This window comes from Scardinius erythrophthalmus (genome assembly GCF_964197995.2).
Source record: "Scardinius erythrophthalmus genome assembly, chromosome: 8".
Taxonomy (NCBI): Eukaryota; Metazoa; Chordata; class Actinopteri; order Cypriniformes; family Leuciscidae; genus Scardinius; species Scardinius erythrophthalmus.
Window position 1 is genome coordinate 3,217,714 of NC_138228.1, and position 19,370 is coordinate 3,237,083.

The window sequence follows — 19,370 nt, forward strand, 5'->3', positions numbered from 1 at the left end:
TGTCCTAACCGAACCGATGATCACTTAACACATCTGTCCTAAACGAACCACACTTAACACTTCTGTCCTAACCGAACCGATGATCACTTAACACTTCTGTCCTAACCGAACCGATGATCACTTAACACATCTGTCCTAACCGAACCGATGATCACTTAACACATCTGTCCTAAACGAACCACACTTAACACTTCTGTCCTAACCGAACCGATGATCACTTAACACTTCTGTGCTAACCGAACCGCATTTAACACTTCTGTGCTAACTGAACCGCACTTAACACTTCTGTGCTAACCGAACCGCACTTAACACTTCTGTCCTAACCGACTGTCCTAACCGAACCGCACTTAACACTTCTGTCCTAACCAAACCGCACTTAACACTTCTGTGCTAACCAAACCTCACTTAACACTTCTGTGCTAACCAAACCGATGATCACTTAACACTTCTGTCCTAACCGAACCGCACTTAACACTTCTGTCCTAACCAAACCGCACTTAACACTTCTGTCCTAACCAAACCGCACTTAACACTTCTGTGCTAACCAAACCGATGATCACTTAACACTTCTGTGCTAACCAAACCGCACTTAACACTTCTGTGCTAACCAAACCTCACTTAACACTTCTGTGCTAACCAAACCGATGATCACTTAACACTTCTGTCCTAACCGAACCGCACTTAACACTTCTGTCCTAACCAAACCGCACTTAACACTTCTGTCCTAACCGAACCGATGATCACTTAACACATCTGTCCTAACCGAACCGATGATCACTTAACACATCTGTCCTAAACGAACCACACTTAACACTTCTGTCCTAACCGAACCGATGATCACTTAACACTTCTGTCCTAACCAAAAGTCACTTACCACTTCTGTGCTAACCGAACCGCATTTAACACTTCTGTGCTAACTGAACCGCACTTAACACTTCTGTGCTAACCGAACCGCACTTAACACTTCTGTCCTAACCGACTGTCCTAACCGAACCGCACTTAACACTTCTGTCCTAACCAAACCGCACTTAACACTTCTGTCCTAACCAAACCGCACTTAACACTTCTGTGCTAACCAAACCGATGATCACTTAACACTTCTGTCCTAACCAAACCGCACTTAACACTTCTGTGCTAACCAAACCGCACTTAACACTTCTGTGCTAACCAAACCTCACTTAACACTTCTGTGCTAACCAAACCGATGATCACTTAACACTTCTGTCCTAACCGAACCGCACTTAACACTTCTGTCCTAACCAAACCGCACTTAACACTTCTGTCCTAACCAAACCGCACTTAACACTTCTGTGCTAACCAAACCGCACTTAACACTTCTGTGCTAACCAAACCGCACTTAACACTTCTGTCCTAACCGAACCGATGATCACTTAACACTTCTGTCCTAACCGAACCGCACTTAACACTTCTGTGCTAACCAAACCGCACTTAACACTTCTGTGCTAACCAAACCGCACTTAACACTTCTGTGCTAACCAAACCTCACTTAACACTTCTGTGCTAACCAAACCGATGATCACTTAACACTTCTGTCCTAACCGAACCGCACTTAACACTTCTGTGCTAACCAAACCGCACTTAACACTTCTGTGCTAACCAAACCGCACTTAACACTTCTGTGCTAACCAAACCTCACTTAACACTTCTGTGCTAACCAATCCGATGATCACTTAACACTTCTGTCCTAACCGAACCGCACTTAACACTTCTGTGCTAACCAAACCGTACTTAACACTTCTGTGCTAACCAAACCACACTTAACACTTCTTTCCTAACCGAACCGATGATCACTTAACACATCTGTCCTAACCGAACCGATGATCACTTAACACATCTGTCCTAAACGAACCACACTTAACACTTCTGTCCTAACCGAACCGATGATCACTTAACACTTCTGTCCTAACCGAACCGATGATCACTTAACACATCTGTCCTAACCGAACCGATGATCACTTAACACATCTGTCCTAAACGAACCACACTTAACACTTCTGTCCTAACCGAACTGATGATCACTTAACACTTCTGTACTAACCGAACCGCACTTAACACTTCTGTCCTAACCAAAAGTCACTTACCACTTCTGTGCTAACCGAACCGCATTTAACACTTCTGTGCTAACTGAACCGCACTTAACACTTCTGTGCTAACCGAACCGCACTTAACACTTCTGTCCTAACCGACTGTCCTAACCGAACCGCACTTAACACTTCTGTCCTAACCAAACCGCACTGAACACTTCTGTGCTAACCAAACCTCACTTAACACTTCTGTGCTAACCAAACCGATGATCACTTAACACTTCTGTCCTAACCGAACCGCACTTAACACTTCTGTCCTAACCAAACCGCACTTAACACTTCTGTCCTAACCAAACCGCACTTAACACTTCTGTGCTAACCAAACCGATGATCACTTAACACTTCTGTGCTAACCAAACCGCACTTAACACTTCTGTGCTAACCAAACCTCACTTAACACTTCTGTGCTAACCAAACCGATGATCACTTAACACTTCTGTCCTAACCGAACCGCACTTAACACTTCTGTCCTAACCAAACCGCACTTAACACTTCTGTCCTAACCGAACCGATGATCACTTAACACATCTGTCCTAACCGAACCGATGATCACTTAACACATCTGTCCTAAACGAACCACACTTAACACTTCTGTCCTAACCGAACCGATGATCACTTAACACTTCTGTACTAACCGAACCGCACTTAACACTTCTGTCCTAACCAAAAGTCACTTACCACTTCTGTGCTAACCGAACCGCATTTAACACTTCTGTGCTAACTGAACCGCACTTAACACTTCTGTGCTAACCGAACCGCACTTAACACTTCTGTCCTAACCGACTGTCCTAACCGAACCGCACTTAACACTTCTGTCCTAACCAAACCGCACTTAACACTTCTGTCCTAACCAAACCGCACTTAACACTTCTGTGCTAACCAAACCGATGATCACTTAACACTTCTGTGCTAACCAAACCTCACTTAACACTTCTGTGCTAACCAAACCGCACTTAACACTTCTGTGCTAACCAAACCTCACTTAACACTTCTGTGCTAACCAAACCGATGATCACTTAACACTTCTGTCCTAACCGAACCGCACTTAACACTTCTGTCCTAACCAAACCGCACTTAACACTTCTGTCCTAACCAAACCGCACTTAACACTTCTGTGCTAACCAAACCGCACTTAACACTTCTGTGCTAACCAAACCGCACTTAACACTTCTGTCCTAACCGAACCGATGATCACTTAACACTTCTGTCCTAACCGAACCGCACTTAACACTTCTGTGCTAACCAAACCGCACTTAACACTTCTGTGCTAACCAAACCGCACTTAACACTTCTGTGCTAACCAAACCTCACTTAACACTTCTGTGCTAACCAAACCGATGATCACTTAACACTTCTGTCCTAACCGAACCGCACTTAACACTTCTGTGCTAACCAAACCGCACTTAACACTTCTGTGCTAACCAAACCGCACTTAACACTTCTGTGCTAACCAAACCTCACTTAACACTTCTGTGCTAACCAATCCGATGATCACTTAACACTTCTGTCCTAACCGAACCGCACTTAACACTTCTGTGCTAACCAAACCGTACTTAACACTTCTGTGCTAACCAAACCACACTTAACACTTCTTTCCTAACCGAACCGATGATCACTTAACACATCTGTCCTAACCGAACCGATGATCACTTAACACATCTGTCCTAAACGAACCACACTTAACACTTCTGTCCTAACCGAACCGATGATCACTTAACACTTCTGTCCTAACCGAACCGATGATCACTTAACACATCTGTCCTAACCGAACCGATGATCACTTAACACATCTGTCCTAAACGAACCACACTTAACACTTCTGTCCTAACCGAACTGATGATCACTTAACACTTCTGTACTAACCGAACCGCACTTAACACTTCTGTCCTAACCAAAAGTCACTTACCACTTCTGTGCTAACCGAACCGCATTTAACACTTCTGTGCTAACTGAACCGCACTTAACACTTCTGTGCTAACCGAACCGCACTTAACACTTCTGTCCTAACCGACTGTCCTAACCGAACCGCACTTAACACTTCTGTCCTAACCAAACCGCACTGAACACTTCTGTGCTAACCAAACCTCACTTAACACTTCTGTGCTAACCAAACCGATGATCACTTAACACTTCTGTCCTAACCGAACCGCACTTAACACTTCTGTCCTAACCAAACCGCACTTAACACTTCTGTCCTAACCAAACCGCACTTAACACTTCTGTGCTAACCAAACCGATGATCACTTAACACTTCTGTGCTAACCAAACCGCACTTAACACTTCTGTGCTAACCAAACCTCACTTAACACTTCTGTGCTAACCAAACCGATGATCACTTAACACTTCTGTCCTAACCGAACCGCACTTAACACTTCTGTCCTAACCAAACCGCACTTAACACTTCTGTCCTAACCGAACCGATGATCACTTAACACATCTGTCCTAACCGAACCGATGATCACTTAACACATCTGTCCTAAACGAACCACACTTAACACTTCTGTCCTAACCGAACCGATGATCACTTAACACTTCTGTACTAACCGAACCGCACTTAACACTTCTGTCCTAACCAAAAGTCACTTACCACTTCTGTGCTAACCGAACCGCATTTAACACTTCTGTGCTAACTGAACCGCACTTAACACTTCTGTGCTAACCGAACCGCACTTAACACTTCTGTCCTAACCGACTGTCCTAACCGAACCGCACTTAACACTTCTGTCCTAACCAAACCGCACTTAACACTTCTGTCCTAACCAAACCGCACTTAACACTTCTGTGCTAACCAAACCGATGATCACTTAACACTTCTGTGCTAACCAAACCTCACTTAACACTTCTGTGCTAACCAAACCGCACTTAACACTTCTGTGCTAACCAAACCTCACTTAACACTTCTGTGCTAACCAAACCGATGATCACTTAACACTTCTGTCCTAACCGAACCGCACTTAACACTTCTGTCCTAACCAAACCGCACTTAACACTTCTGTCCTAACCAAACCGCACTTAACACTTCTGTGCTAACCAAACCGCACTTAACACTTCTGTGCTAACCAAACCGCACTTAACACTTCTGTCCTAACCGAACCGATGATCACTTAACACTTCTGTCCTAACCGAACCGCACTTAACACTTCTGTGCTAACCAAACCGCACTTAACACTTCTGTGCTAACCAAACCGCACTTAACACTTCTGTGCTAACCAAACCTCACTTAACACTTCTGTGCTAACCAAACCGATGATCACTTAACACTTCTGTCCTAACCGAACCGCACTTAACACTTCTGTGCTAACCAAACCGCACTTAACACTTCTGTGCTAACCAAACCGCACTTAACACTTCTGTGCTAACCAAACCGCACTTAACACTTCTGTGCTAACCAAACCTCACTTAACACTTCTGTGCTAACCAATCCGATGATCACTTAACACTTCTGTCCTAACCAAACCGCACTTAACACTTCTGTGCTAACCAAACCACACTTAACACTTCTTTCCTAACCGAACCGATGATCACTTAACACATCTGTCCTAACCGAACCGATGATCACTTAACACATCTGTCCTAAACGAACCACACTTAACACTTCTGTCCTAACCGAACCGATGATCACTTAACACTTCTGTCCTAACCGAACCGATGATCACTTAACACATCTGTCCTAACCGAACCGATGATCACTTAACACATCTGTCCTAAACGAAATACACTTAACACTTCTGTCCTAACCGAACTGATGATCACTTAACACTTCTGTACTAACCGAACCGCACTTAACACTTCTGTACTAACCAAAAGTCACTTACCACTTCTGTGCTAACCGAACCGCATTTAACACTTCTGTGCTAAATGAACCGCACTTAACACTTCTGTGCTAACCGAACCGCACTTAACACTTCTGTCCTAACCGACTGTCCTAACCGAACCGCACTTAACACTTCTGTCCTAACCAAACCGCACTTAACACTTCTGTGCTAACCAAACCTCACTTAACACTTCTGTGCTAACCAAACCGATGATCACTTAACACTTCTGTCCTAACCGAACCGCACTTAACACTTCTGTCCTAACCAAACCGCACTTAACACTTCTGTCCTAACCAAACCGCACTTAACACTTCTGTGCTAACCAAACCGATGATCACTTAACACTTCTGTGCTAACCGAACCGCACTTAACACTTCTGTGCTAACCAAACCTCACTTAACACTTCTGTGCTAACCAAACCGCACTTAACACTTCTGTCCTAACCGAACCTCACTTAACACTTCTGTGCTAACCAAACCGATGATCACTTAACACTTCTGTGCTAACCAAACCGCACTTAACACTTCTGTGCTAACCAAACCGCACTTAACACTTCTGTGCTAACCAAACCGATGATCACTTAACACTTCTGTCCTAACCGAACCGCACTTAACACTTCTGTCCTAACCAAACCGCACTTAACACTTCTGTCCTAACCGAACCGATGATCACTTAACACATCTGTCCTAACCGAACCGATGATCACTTAACACATCTGTCCTAAACGAACCACACTTAACACTTCTGTCCTAACCGAACCGATGATCACTTAACACTTCTGTACTAACCGAACCGCACTTAACATTTCTGTCCTAACCAAAAGTCACTTACCACTTCTGTGCTAACCGAACCGCATTTAACACTTCTGTGCTAACTGAACCGCACTTAACACTTCTGTGCTAACCGAACCGCACTTAACACTTCTGTCCTAACCGACTGTCCTAACCGAACCGCACTTAACACTTCTGTCCTAACCAAACCGCACTTAACACTTCTGTCCTAACCAAACCGCACTTAACACTTCTGTGCTAACCAAACCGATGATCACTTAACACTTCTGTGCTAACCAAACCGCACTTAACACTTCTGTGCTAACCAAACCGCACTTAACACTTCTGTGCTAACCAAACCTCACTTAACACTTCTGTGCTAACCAAACCGATGATCACTTAACACTTCTGTCCTAACCGAACCGCACTTAACACTTCTGTCCTAACCAAACCGCACTTAACACTTCTGTCCTAACCAAACCGCACTTAACACTTCTGTGCTAACCAAACCGCACTTAACACTTCTGTGCTAACCAAACCGCACTTAACACTTCTGTGCTAACCAAACCGCACTTAACACTTCTGTCCTAACCGAACCGCACTTAACACTTCTGTGCTAACCAAACCGCACTTAACACTTCTGTGCTAACCAAACCGCACTTAACACTTCTGTGCTAACCAAACCTCACTTAACACTTCTGTGCTAACCAAACCGCATTTAACACTTCTGTGCTAACTGAACCGCACTTAACACTTCTGTGCTAACCGAACCGCACTTAACACTTCTGTCCTAACCGACTGTCCTAACCGAACCGCACTTAACACTTCTGTCCTAACCAAACCGCACTTAACACTTCTGTCCTAACCAAACCGCACTTAACACTTCTGTGCTAACCAAACCGATGATCACTTAACACTTCTGTGCTAACCAAACCGCACTTAACACTTCTGTGCTAACCAAACCGCACTTAACACTTCTGTGCTAACCAAACCGATGATCACTTAACACTTCTGTCCTAACCGAACCGCACTTAACACTTCTGTCCTAACCAAACCGCACTTAACACTTCTGTCCTAACCAAACCGCACTTAACACTTCTGTGCTAACCAAACCGCACTTAACACTTCTGTGCTAACCAAACCGCACTTAACACTTCTGTCCTAACCGAACCGATGATCACTTAACACTTCTGTCCTAACCGAACCGCACTTAACACTTCTGTGCTAACAAAACCGCACTTAACACTTCTGTGCTAACCAAACCGCACTTAACACTTCTGTGCTAACCAAACCGCACTTAACACTTCTGTCCTAACCGAACCGCACTTAACACTTCTGTCCTAACCAAACCGCACTTAACACTTCTGTCCTAACCGAACCGCACTTAACACTTCTGTCCAAACCAAACCGCACTTAACACTTCTGTGCTAACCAAACCGCACTTAACACTTCTGTGCTAACCAAACCTCACTTAACACTTCTGTGCTAACCAAACCGATGATCACTTAACACTTCTGTCCTAACCGAACCGCACTTAACACTTCTGTGCTAACCAAACCGCACTTAACACTTCTGTGCTAACCAAACCGCACTTAACACTTCTGTGCTAACCAAACCTCACTTAACACTTCTGTGCTAACCAAACCGCATTTAACACTTCTGTGCTAACTGAACCGCACTTAACACTTCTGTGCTAACCAAACCTCACTTAACACTTCTGTGCTAACCAAACCGCATTTAACACTTCTGTGCTAACTGAACCGCACTTAACACTTCTGTGCTAACCAAACCGCACTTAACACTTCTGTGCTAACCAAACCTCACTTAACACTTCTGTGCTAACCAAACCGCATTTAACACTTCTGTGCTAACCGAACCGCACTTAACACTTCTGTCCTAACCAAACCGCACTTAACACTTCTGTCCTAACCAAACCGCACTTAACACTTCTGTCCTAACCGAACCGCACTTAACACTTCTGTGCTAACCGAACCGCACTTAACACTTCTGTCCTAACCAAACGTCACTTAACACTTCTGTGCTAACCGAACCGCACTTAACACTTCTGTGCTAACTGAACCGCACTTAACACTTCTGTCCTAACCGAACCGCACTTAACACTTCTGTGCTAACCGAACCGCACTTAACACTTCTGTCCTAACCGAACCGCACTTAACACTTCTGTGCTAACCTAACCGCACTTAACACTTCTGTCCTAACCGACTGTCCTAACCGAACCGCACTTAACACTTCTGTCCTAACCAAACCGCACTTAACACTTCTGTCCTAACCAAACCGCACTTAACACTTCTGTGCTAACCAAACCGATGATCACTTAACACTTCTGTCCTAACCGAACCGCACTTAACACTTCTGTGCTAACCAAACCGCACTTAACACTACTGTGCTAACCAAACCACCAAACCGCACTTAACACTTCTGTCCTAACCAAACCGCACTTAACACTTCTGTGCTAACCAAACCGCACTTAACACTTCTGTGCTAACCAAACCGCACTTAACACTTCTGTGCTAACCAAACCGCTCTTAACACTTCTGTCCTAACCGAACCGATGATCACTTAACACTTCTGTCCTAACCAAACCGCACTTAACACTTCTGTCCTAACCGAACCGCACTTAACACTTCTGTCCTAACCAAACCGCACTTAACACTTCTGTCCTAACCAAACCGCACTTAACACTTCTGTCCTAACCAAACCGCACTTAACACTTCTGTGCTAACCAAACCGCACTTAACACTTCTGTGCTAACCAAACCGCACTTAACACTTCTGTGCTAACCAAACCGCACTTAACACTTCTGTCCTAACCGAACCGATGATCACTTAACACTTCTGTGCTAACCGAACCGCACTTAACACTTCTGTCCTAACCGAACCGATGATCACTTAACACTTCTGTCCTAACCAGTGTTGGGGAGTAACTAGTTACATGTAACGGCGTTACGTAATTTAATTACAAAATAAATGTAACAGTAATTCGTTACAGTTACTGACAAAAAAATGTAATTAAATTACAGTTACTTATGAAAATGTTAAATATTACAAATGGGGTTACATCTAAAAATGTTCTTTAAAAATCTGGGATATGTTGAATAATATTAATCTGTTGCTTTGCCTGTTTTTGATATGCACGATGCCTTCTGCTAAAGCCATTTATTAAAGCAGTGCTATTTTGATGCTTTTGATTGGTTCATCGGTTTGAATTTGCGGCGCACCACGTCTGCCAATTACGTTAATCCTCTTTGCTGCTAGGCTACTACAACCAGTCTGAAAGCTGCCACCATGGCGAATGATAAAAATGCATTTCATTGCTGGAAATTTAAAAATAATTTCACCCTGAAATCCGAGAGGGGCCCAAATATAACAGTTCAGTGCAAAAATTGTTTGCCAGCTGTTAAAATACTTTCGACATCAAAAGCTTCAATGTCGAACCTGAGGAAGCATCTGCAGGTATGTAACCTAGCCTTTCTTTATTTTATTGTGAGTGTACAGAAATAAAAACAGACCCTTTCACTTCGAATGATATATATTACTCGTTTCTGTATGATAAAAAGTGACGGAGTAGTTTTAAGTCGATTTACTGTAACGTTAGGTGCTATGTGAAAAAAAATCACCAAAACGCACCCTCGCGTTCATCGTCCCCTTTGTGTATTCGAGACCAATATTAAAAACATTCATAACAAATTAGCTAGCCTGCTAGCTGCCTTTACCAGACACACTTGTTTTTATGAACCCTTTCTCAAAAAAAAAAATACATAGCTTGCATTTTTTTTCCTTAAATGAGGTTGGTAATGTCAAATCTCATATAACTTAGTTGTTTTTTTTTGGCATTGTAGCATACGTTATGACTCACAAAGTTATCGATTTGTGAAATTCAGGGCACCAGCAGACTCCTCTGGCCAAAGCGATTTTATCACATTAACCCATTTTAATTTTGAGTGTCATTTGTAAAATCAGTGTTTAGACTACTGCGTGATTTTCAGCTGAAACGTGACTAATGATTTGAAGGATGAAAATCCGCTGCAGTTAAGTTTATTTTCGAAAAATATAAATCTATTAGAGGGCTTGAAACTTTTCTCTAATGATCGATGTTGACCTAACGTGCCACCTAGTGGACAAATCTCTCAATTAGTTTGTCCCAATTTGTCTTTCAAAAATCGAGCTATTATGTAGTGAAGCACCCCAATTGGTCATTGAATCTAAGCAGTTTAGATGAAATGTAACTCTTTAAAACAATAAAAAAATAAATAAACAATAACATGGATTTTTTTGACACAGCTACAATGATGCAGTCTGTTTGGATTTGGCAGTATCTATTCTAGAATATATTCTTGCTTCTGTTAGTGAGAAATAATTATTAGCCCTGTATGGTATAATGTTTTCCCTTCACACATGGGCCTAGTGGTAAAAAATAATAGTATATGCAGATTTTTACTATTTTTTATTATATCAGTAAGAAGAAAAAAAACGTGTTTTTACTACATTATTATAATCTAGAATTGTATTTTCTCTTAAATATAACTAAAAATAATTCTCTCTGTTTTTTTTTTTTTTTTTTTTTTTTTTTTAGAGGAAACATTCAAGAACTTTATTGATGCAAGACACGAGTCAGTCTGATGGGATGGAAGATGCAACAGCTAGCTCCTCTACCCATGTGGTTACACAACCCCCTTTGAAGCAAGCAAGGATAGATTCAGGGCTTAGTGTGTCACAGCAACGTGTGAACAAACTGGTGTTCAACTTTCTGGTTGATGATGTACAGTGCTTTTCATTGGTGGAGCAGCCATCCTTCCGAAAATTGATTGAGGGAATCAGTGGCGGGAAGAAAGTGATGTGCCGAAAAACTCTGATGCAGCGCATTGACAGAGAGTTTGCTGTAATGAAGGAATCGGTCATCTCCAAGCTTAGTAATGTGGACACTGTCTGCACGACAGCAGACATTTGGTCAGCACAAAACCGCAGTTTCTTTGGAGTCACATGTCATTGGATTGACAAAGACACGCTGGAGAGACATTCTGCAGCACTGGCATGTACACGTCTCAAAGGTCGACACACCTATGATGCAGTTGCAGCAAAACTAAATGAAATTCATGCAGAATACAGGATTCAAACCAAAGTCAAATCAACTGTGACTGACAATGGAAGTAATTTTGTAAAGGCATTCCGTGAGTTTGGTGTAAGAGAAGATGAGTCAGATGATTACAGTGATGAAGTGAGATTTTTGGATGTCGGTGGTCTTCTTCAGGAAGATGGAGAGCAGTTATTTCTTCCACAGCATCAGCGCTGTGCTGCTCATACATTAAATCTAATCGCCACCAATGAGATTCACAAAGCAGCATCAAATGGGCCATCACGTAAGCTATACAGAAGTGCCATGGCTAAATGCTCATCTATCTGGAACAAAGCACATAGGTCTTCATTGGCCACAGAAGTTGTTCAGGAGATTGCCAATATGCATCTGACTGTCCCATCAGTCACAAGATGGAACTCAGAGTTCAGGGCTATCACAAAACTTGCAGGGCTCCCAGAAGAAAAGCTGAGGGAGATCTGTGATAAGCTTGATGTGCCAAGGCTTCATCCACAAGAGTCTGTATTCCTGAAAGAGTACATTGAGGTTCTGAAGCCTCTAGCTGTTGCCACTGACATTCTCCAGGGTGAAAGCAAATGTTACCTAGGATTTTTAATCCCTACTTTGCTTAGCCTTAAGACTAAGCTATTTGAAAAGATGCCTCATTTGCTTTATAATTCACACATCGTTACCACTATCGGTGAGGCCATAGAAGAACGCTTTGGATCAGTGTTAGCCAGCCATGAAGCAAAGATGGCGACCGCAACCCTGCCAAAGTTCCGCTTAAACTGGCTTAGCCCTGAGAAGAGAGACGACATGAGGAGAATCTTACTGCAGGAAGCTATTGCTCAGGAACCACTGCACAGTCCAGCTACAGTGAGAGATGACAACTCTGAGAAATCTGATGAGTCAGAGGAAAACTTTTTTGTCTTTCATAATGCCAAATCATCATCTGACAGCACAACTCATGATGAAGTCAGAAAGTACTTAGAAGATTCACATAACAACCTGACGTCTCTTAAGGCATTTCCCACAGTTAAGAGGCTTTTTATCAAGTACAACACCACATTGCCTTCCAGTGCTCCAGTGGAGCGTCTTTTTAGTCATGGAGGCAATCTTTTGACCTCATCTCGAAACAGAATGAGTGATGACCACATGGAACAGGTCTTACTGCTCCGTTACAACAAACAGCACTGTCCCAGTGACCTACCCCTTGATGACTGATGTGTGGTGTGGACACTCTATCTGTCGCTCTATTGCCCAGTTTGATTTTTGGAGGGTAAAGAGCATTTGCACACACACACATTTAATTAATTTCTTTCCCTAATTGCATTGATAGCTATGAGACACCAGTGTTTTTTTTTTCTTTTATGTAACTGTTTTAATAACTGTTTTAACTGCCTATCTGGTTTTATGTATATCTTTATTTTTTAAGATTAAAGTTTTTTTCAAGGCATTGTTTAGCAAAATTTAGATTTTGTAACGGCAGCAAACAATTTTTTTTGTTATAAGATCTGGTTTTGTGGTTGTTATACGTTAAAATTAATATAATCTTAATTCAAGTGATGAAAGATTTTGAAATTCTCACAGTAAACAGAGCTACTGTAAGGTCACACCTGCTTGGTATAAATGCTTGAAAATGATTTAGTTGAAAATATCCATTAGAAACTTAAAAGTAATCAAAAAGTAATCAGATGTAATTAGTTACTTTACTTTTATAAAGTAATTGAAAAGGTACACTACTTATTACATTTTAAATAGGGTAATTTGTAATCTGTAATCTATTACATTTTCAAAGTAACCTCCCCAACACTGGTCCTAACCAAACCGCACTTAACACTTCTGTCCTAACCAAACCTCACTTAACACTTCTGTCCTAACCAAACCGCACTTAACACTTCTGTGCTAACCAAACCGCACTTAACACTTCTGTGCTAACCAAACCGCACTTAACACTTCTGAGCTAACCAAACCGCACTTAACACTTCTGTCTTAACCGAACCGATGATCACCTAACACTTCTGTCCTAACCGAACCGCACTTAACACTTCTGTGCTAACCGAACCGCACTTAACACTTCTGTGCTAACCGAACCGCACTTAAAGGAGAACTCCGGTCAATTTTAACATTGAGCTCATTTTTTTGTACATTTGGAGTGCTGTCAATACAGAGATGAACGACAAAAATCGGTGTTGCCTACACCGTGTTATCCTCTTTTTAAAATTTGCACCCTTTTGACTTCAATGGGGCAAGTTTTAAACCTGCTTTAGCCTCTTAACATCCTTGATTTGTCATTACAAGTGCACAGGTCATGTGAGTGATTCCTTCAGAGTGAACACGGGTGAGTCTGACTGCAGTAGATGTGAAAGATATGAATAAAAATGATGTTATTTCAGCCAGCGCACATACCTGTATTTTCTTCCTGTTTGCGGTCAAAGTCCATAGTAATCGATTGTCGAGTTCACGCGCATTGGTTTAGTACCTATGATCATGCGCGTGAACTCGACAATCGATTACTATGGACTTTTGACCGAAAACAGGATGTAAATACAGGTATGAGCGCTGGCTAAATAAATATCATTTTTATCCATATCTTTCACATCTACTGCAGTCAGATTCACCCGCGTTCACTCCGAAGGAATCACTCACATGACCTGTGCACTTGTAATGACACATCAAGGATGTTAAGAGGCTAAAAGCAGGTTTAAAACTTGCCCCATTGAAGTCAACAGGGTGCAAATTTTAAAAAGAGGATAACACGGTGTAGGCAACACCGATTTTTGTCGTTGTTCTCTGTATTGACAGCACTCCAAATGTACAAAAAAATGAGCTCAATGTTAAAATTGACCGGAGTTCTCCTTTAACACTTCTGTCCTAACCGAACCGCACTTAACACTTCTGTGCTAACCGAACCGCACTTAACACTTCTGTGCTAACCGAACCGCACTTAACACTTCTGTCCTAACCGAACCGCACTTAACACTTCTGTGCTAACCAAACCGCACTTAAAGGCCATCTTTCAATTTAATTTTATAACTTAATTTATACAGAATCTTGTATGAAAATGTCAATTCAAAAAGACATACATAAGAATACATATGTTTTACAAGACCCACGGGCAGAAATTAAGAAAAAAGTGTACCTATTCTAAGCTAGGCTTCAAAAAACCGCCCTTTTCCAGAGAACGCGTCATATGACGTAACGACAGGCAAACAAAGGCGGGGGCGCTGCTGCCCTGGACCTGGTTCTCAGTGTGGGTTTACCCTTACCTTGTAAGAAACGACATGTAGACTACCTACTTACTTCCTAAAGCTTATGAACATATGCACTGTAAAAAGACGAAACTTGAAAGACGACGAAAACTATCCGGTTTTTAAAGTGCCATGTTTTGCGCATTTTTTACAGTCTATGATTAGACCATTTGCTTTTTATTTTATTACTTGCCATCTCATCCAGTAGCGGCCGCTCCAAACCTATTGTAGCGTAGGCCCATGACCAAATCAAGCGAATAATAGCCCGCTTGTTTTGAAAATGGAAGATAACGACAAAAACTAGAGAGACCGCGCTGTAATTCCTGCCTATTACACACACACACACACACACACGACCCACAGAAAAGACGCGTGTCATTATCGAGTTCTCTTTTGGGCTTGAACAAACCACAACACACAAATTATGCCAAATGTCCGTTTTGTCGAGTGTCCTCATAAGGGCAGTCTTAAATTATTTAAATAAAGTCTTAAATGAACGTAGATGTGAGAAAATGCGACGCGTGTCAGATCGCGTCTCTGTCCGCAGCGGCTGGTCTTAGTGTCATTAATGTTAATCAAATGACAAAGGTAAGAGAGTACATTACTCACTCAGACCAGGCGCCAGGAGGATTATTATACCGGTAGCCTAATCATGAATGCACTCCGCTATCTTTTAACACATCTCCGGCGAACGGCTTTTTCACGCAAAAGAAAAACTCCCCATGAAGCGCGTTTCCTGATGGATCGAGGTTGTTCGTTAACTTCATTTTACATTTTACTCGTAGATATTCAAATACATTTCTTGATATTCGATATCCGTTCAAATTTGATCTTTCTCAAAAGTGACAGCACTAATCTGCATGCCTTACACCCAGTATCCCTCCACGTGACAATAAAATATCCTTGTAACAATGATTATATTTACATGAACAGCATATTCCTATCTACATGGATGCTTGAAAAACAACAAAGTCGACAGCAATATTGCTAAATATGATTTATTAAAGATGCAATGTGATAAACATGGAGACAATGTTAGCCACAATTAGCTATAGCCTGTGGTCACTCACCAAGACACCATTCTCCTCACACCACAACTCTATCTCTCTCCTCTGTCCATTTACCCTTCCCCTTAACTCTACCTGACCCCTCTCTTGCCTAGGTGGCTCATAATTATACGGCAATGGCCCATCATAAGAGTTTACATTAACCCCTACTGCAACTTCTTCACTGTCTGACTCCATTACGAAGAGATGAGATTTACCGGCCGTTGCGTCACTTCCGATCAGAGCGTTTTTGACAGCGGAAGTAATTTTACTCACACTTTCTTTTTAAAAACTTTTTTCATGCACATTTATGATTAATTTCTTCACGCAAATCGAGTTCCTACACTATTTATCTACACGTTCATTCACAGGGATCTTCAACTTGAAAGATGGACTTTAACACTTCTGTGCTAACCAAACCGCACCTAACACTTCTGTCCTAACCAAACCGCACTTAACACTTCTGTGCTAACCGAACCACACTTAACACTTCTGTCCTAACCGAACCGCACTTAACACTTCTGTGCTAACCAAACCGCACTTAACACTTCTGAGCTAACCGAACCGCACTTAACACTTCTGTGCTAACCGAACCGCACTTAACACTTCTGTCCTAACCGAACCGCACTTAACACTTCTGTGCTAACCGAACCGCACTTAACACTTCTGTGCTAACCGAACCGCACTTAACACTTCTGTGCTAACCGAACCGCACTTAACACTTCTGTGCTAACCGAACCGCACTTAACACTTCTGTCCTAACCGAACCGCACTTAACACTTCTGTGCTAACCAAACCGCACTTAACACTTCTGTGCTAACCAAACCGCACCTAACACTTCTGTCCTAACCAAACCGCACTTAACACTTCTGTCCTAACCGAACCACACTTAACACTTCTGTCCTAACCAAACCGCACTTAACACTTCTGTGCTAACCAAACCGCACCTAACACTTCTGTCCTAACCAAACCGCACTTAACACTTCTGTCCTAACCAAACCGCACTTAACACTTCTGTGCTAACCGAACCGCACTTAACACTTCTGTGCTAACCAAACCGCACTTAACACTTCTGTCCTAACCAAACCGCACTTAACACTTCTGTCCTAACCAAACCGCACTTAACACTTCTGTGCTAACCGAACCGCACTTAACACTTCTGTGCTAACCGAACCGCACTTAACACTTCTGTCCTAACCGAACCGCACTTAACACTTCTGTGCTAACCGAACCGCACTTAACACTTCTGTCCTAACCGAACCGCACTTAACACTTCTGTCCTAACCGAACCGCACTTAACACTTCTGTCCTAACCGAACCGCACTTAACACTTCTGTGCTAACCGAACCGCACTTAACACTTCTGTCCTAACCGAACCGCACTTAACACTTCTGTGCTAACCGAACCGCACTTAACACTTCTGTGCTAACCGAACCGCACTTAACACTTCTGTCCTAACCGAACCGCACTTAACACTTCTGTGCTAACCGAACCGCACTTAACACTTCTGTGCTAACCAAACCGCACTTAACACTTCTGTCCTAACCAAACCGCACTTAACACTTCTGTCCTAACCAAACCGCACTTAACACTTCTGTGCTAACCGAACCGCACTTAACACTTCTGTGCTAACCGAACCGCACTTAACACTTCTGTGCTAACCGAACCGCACTTAACACTTCTGTGCTAACCGAACCGCACTTAACACTTCTGTGCTAACCGAACCGCACTTAACACTTCTGTACTAACCAAACTTTGCTGAGGCACTTCTGAAATGTCTTCCATGTGTTTTTGTCATGGTCTCAAACTCAGTTCCTGGAGGGCCACAGCCTTGCACAGTTTAGCTCCAACCAGCTCCAACCGACATGTGCTTGGAAGCTTCTAGTAATGCGGAAGAGCTTGATTAGCTGGATCAGGTGTGTTTGATTAGGGTTGGAGTAAAACTGTGCAGAGCTGTGGCCCTCTAGGAACTGAGTTTGAGACCAGTAGAGACAGATCTACTTCTAAATAAACAATATTCTTGTCAAGAAAAATGAGACAGAAACATCAATTGTGAGCGGGGTGGCCAATAAGAGCACTGTATCAAATGATGAATTTAAATTTCAGAATATATTTGCTGATGACACTTAATATAATGTGGGATACTTCAATGCAAAGTATAACTTTGAAACTTTTGTAAATACTCACATCAGTGTGTTGAGTTTACAGTGTTTATCCTGCAGTAGAGCAGCGATCTGATTCACTCCTGTGTCTCTTAGTTTACGTTCACTCAGATTCAGTTCTCTCAGGAGTAACGGGTTTTTACCCACAATTCTTCTCACATACTCGCAGGCTTTATCTGCATCATGACTCAAAAATCTGCAGAAGGGAAGATGTAAAATGTTTAAAAATCAACTAAACTTAATGTAATCAGTTTGTTTCATTTACCTTGAAATTTTTTTTATATAATAACCTGCACAATTTGTTGTTGCATAAAAGTTTGTGAAATAATGTTTCTATGAATAATTCACCCGCATATAATTTGTTATATTATTGCATCACATCTCACCTCAGTGTTTTCAGTGAACACTTCTGATCCTTTAGTAAATCACTGAGCTCCTTCACTCCTGATTGTCCAGGATCATTTCCTCTGAGATCCAGCTCTATCAGGTGTGAAGGGTTTGATCTCAGAGCTGAAGCCAGAGCTTTATAACCTTCTTCTGTGATACTGCAGTCTGAAAGTCTACAGAAAGGACATTTATTTATAATAGAATTTATTTTACAATTAATATCACTACAAAAAAGACTTCACTACAGTATTATTTTACAGCATTTTTAAAATTGTATAATGTTTGACTGCGCAGGATGACTGCAGTGCTACAAAAATACTCATAACATATCAAACCTTCTGTAACAGGCAAAGCAATAGTGACACAAACATTGTTTTTCACACTTGTATGTTTTGACATTATTCTCAAAAGATCAAGAAAAAATGTATTTCTCAGTTCACAGCCCCTTTAACTTTGAACAAAATAAATGTTATTTAAACAAACAATCTCACCTGAGTTTTTCCAGTGTGCAGTTTGTATTTTCTAATCCGCTCTGGAGTTTCTTCACTCCTGAATCCTGCAGATTATTGTTGCTGATGTCAAGCTCTTTCAGACTGGAGTTTGATCTCAGGACTGTAGCGAGAGCTGAACAGCTTTCCTCTGTTAGACCACACTTACGCAGCCTAAAATGATGAACAGAAGAGGGATATTTTACAAACACAAAGTACTTGACGCCAACATTTTTGTCATTAAATGTCTTTAAA

The 19,370-nt window shown here is 41.9% G+C and overlaps 2 protein-coding genes across 2 annotated transcripts in view; both read right to left on the bottom strand.

The window, feature by feature from the left end:
- Positions 1-19,370, bottom strand: part of LOC308694903 (uncharacterized protein) — a 182,547-nt gene that overhangs the window by 160,841 nt on the left and 2,336 nt on the right. The window contains exons 5-7 of the mRNA XM_081372713.1: positions 19,119-19,289; positions 18,627-18,800; positions 18,266-18,436 (exon numbers count right to left, since the gene is read on the bottom strand). The gene's annotated coding sequence lies outside the window, so the exon portion shown is untranslated. The remainder of the gene's footprint in view (positions 1-18,265; positions 18,437-18,626; positions 18,801-19,118; positions 19,290-19,370) is intronic.
- The window catches only part of LOC308694896 (ribonuclease inhibitor-like), a gene marked incomplete at its 3' end in the record, with an annotated part of 95,914 nt that continues 94,805 nt past the window's right edge, over positions 18,262-19,370 (bottom strand). The window contains exons 16-18 of the mRNA XM_081372706.1: positions 19,119-19,289; positions 18,627-18,800; positions 18,262-18,436 (exon numbers count right to left, since the gene is read on the bottom strand). Coding sequence (XP_081228832.1) covers positions 18,262-18,436; positions 18,627-18,800; positions 19,119-19,289 — 520 coding nt within the window. The remainder of the gene's footprint in view (positions 18,437-18,626; positions 18,801-19,118; positions 19,290-19,370) is intronic.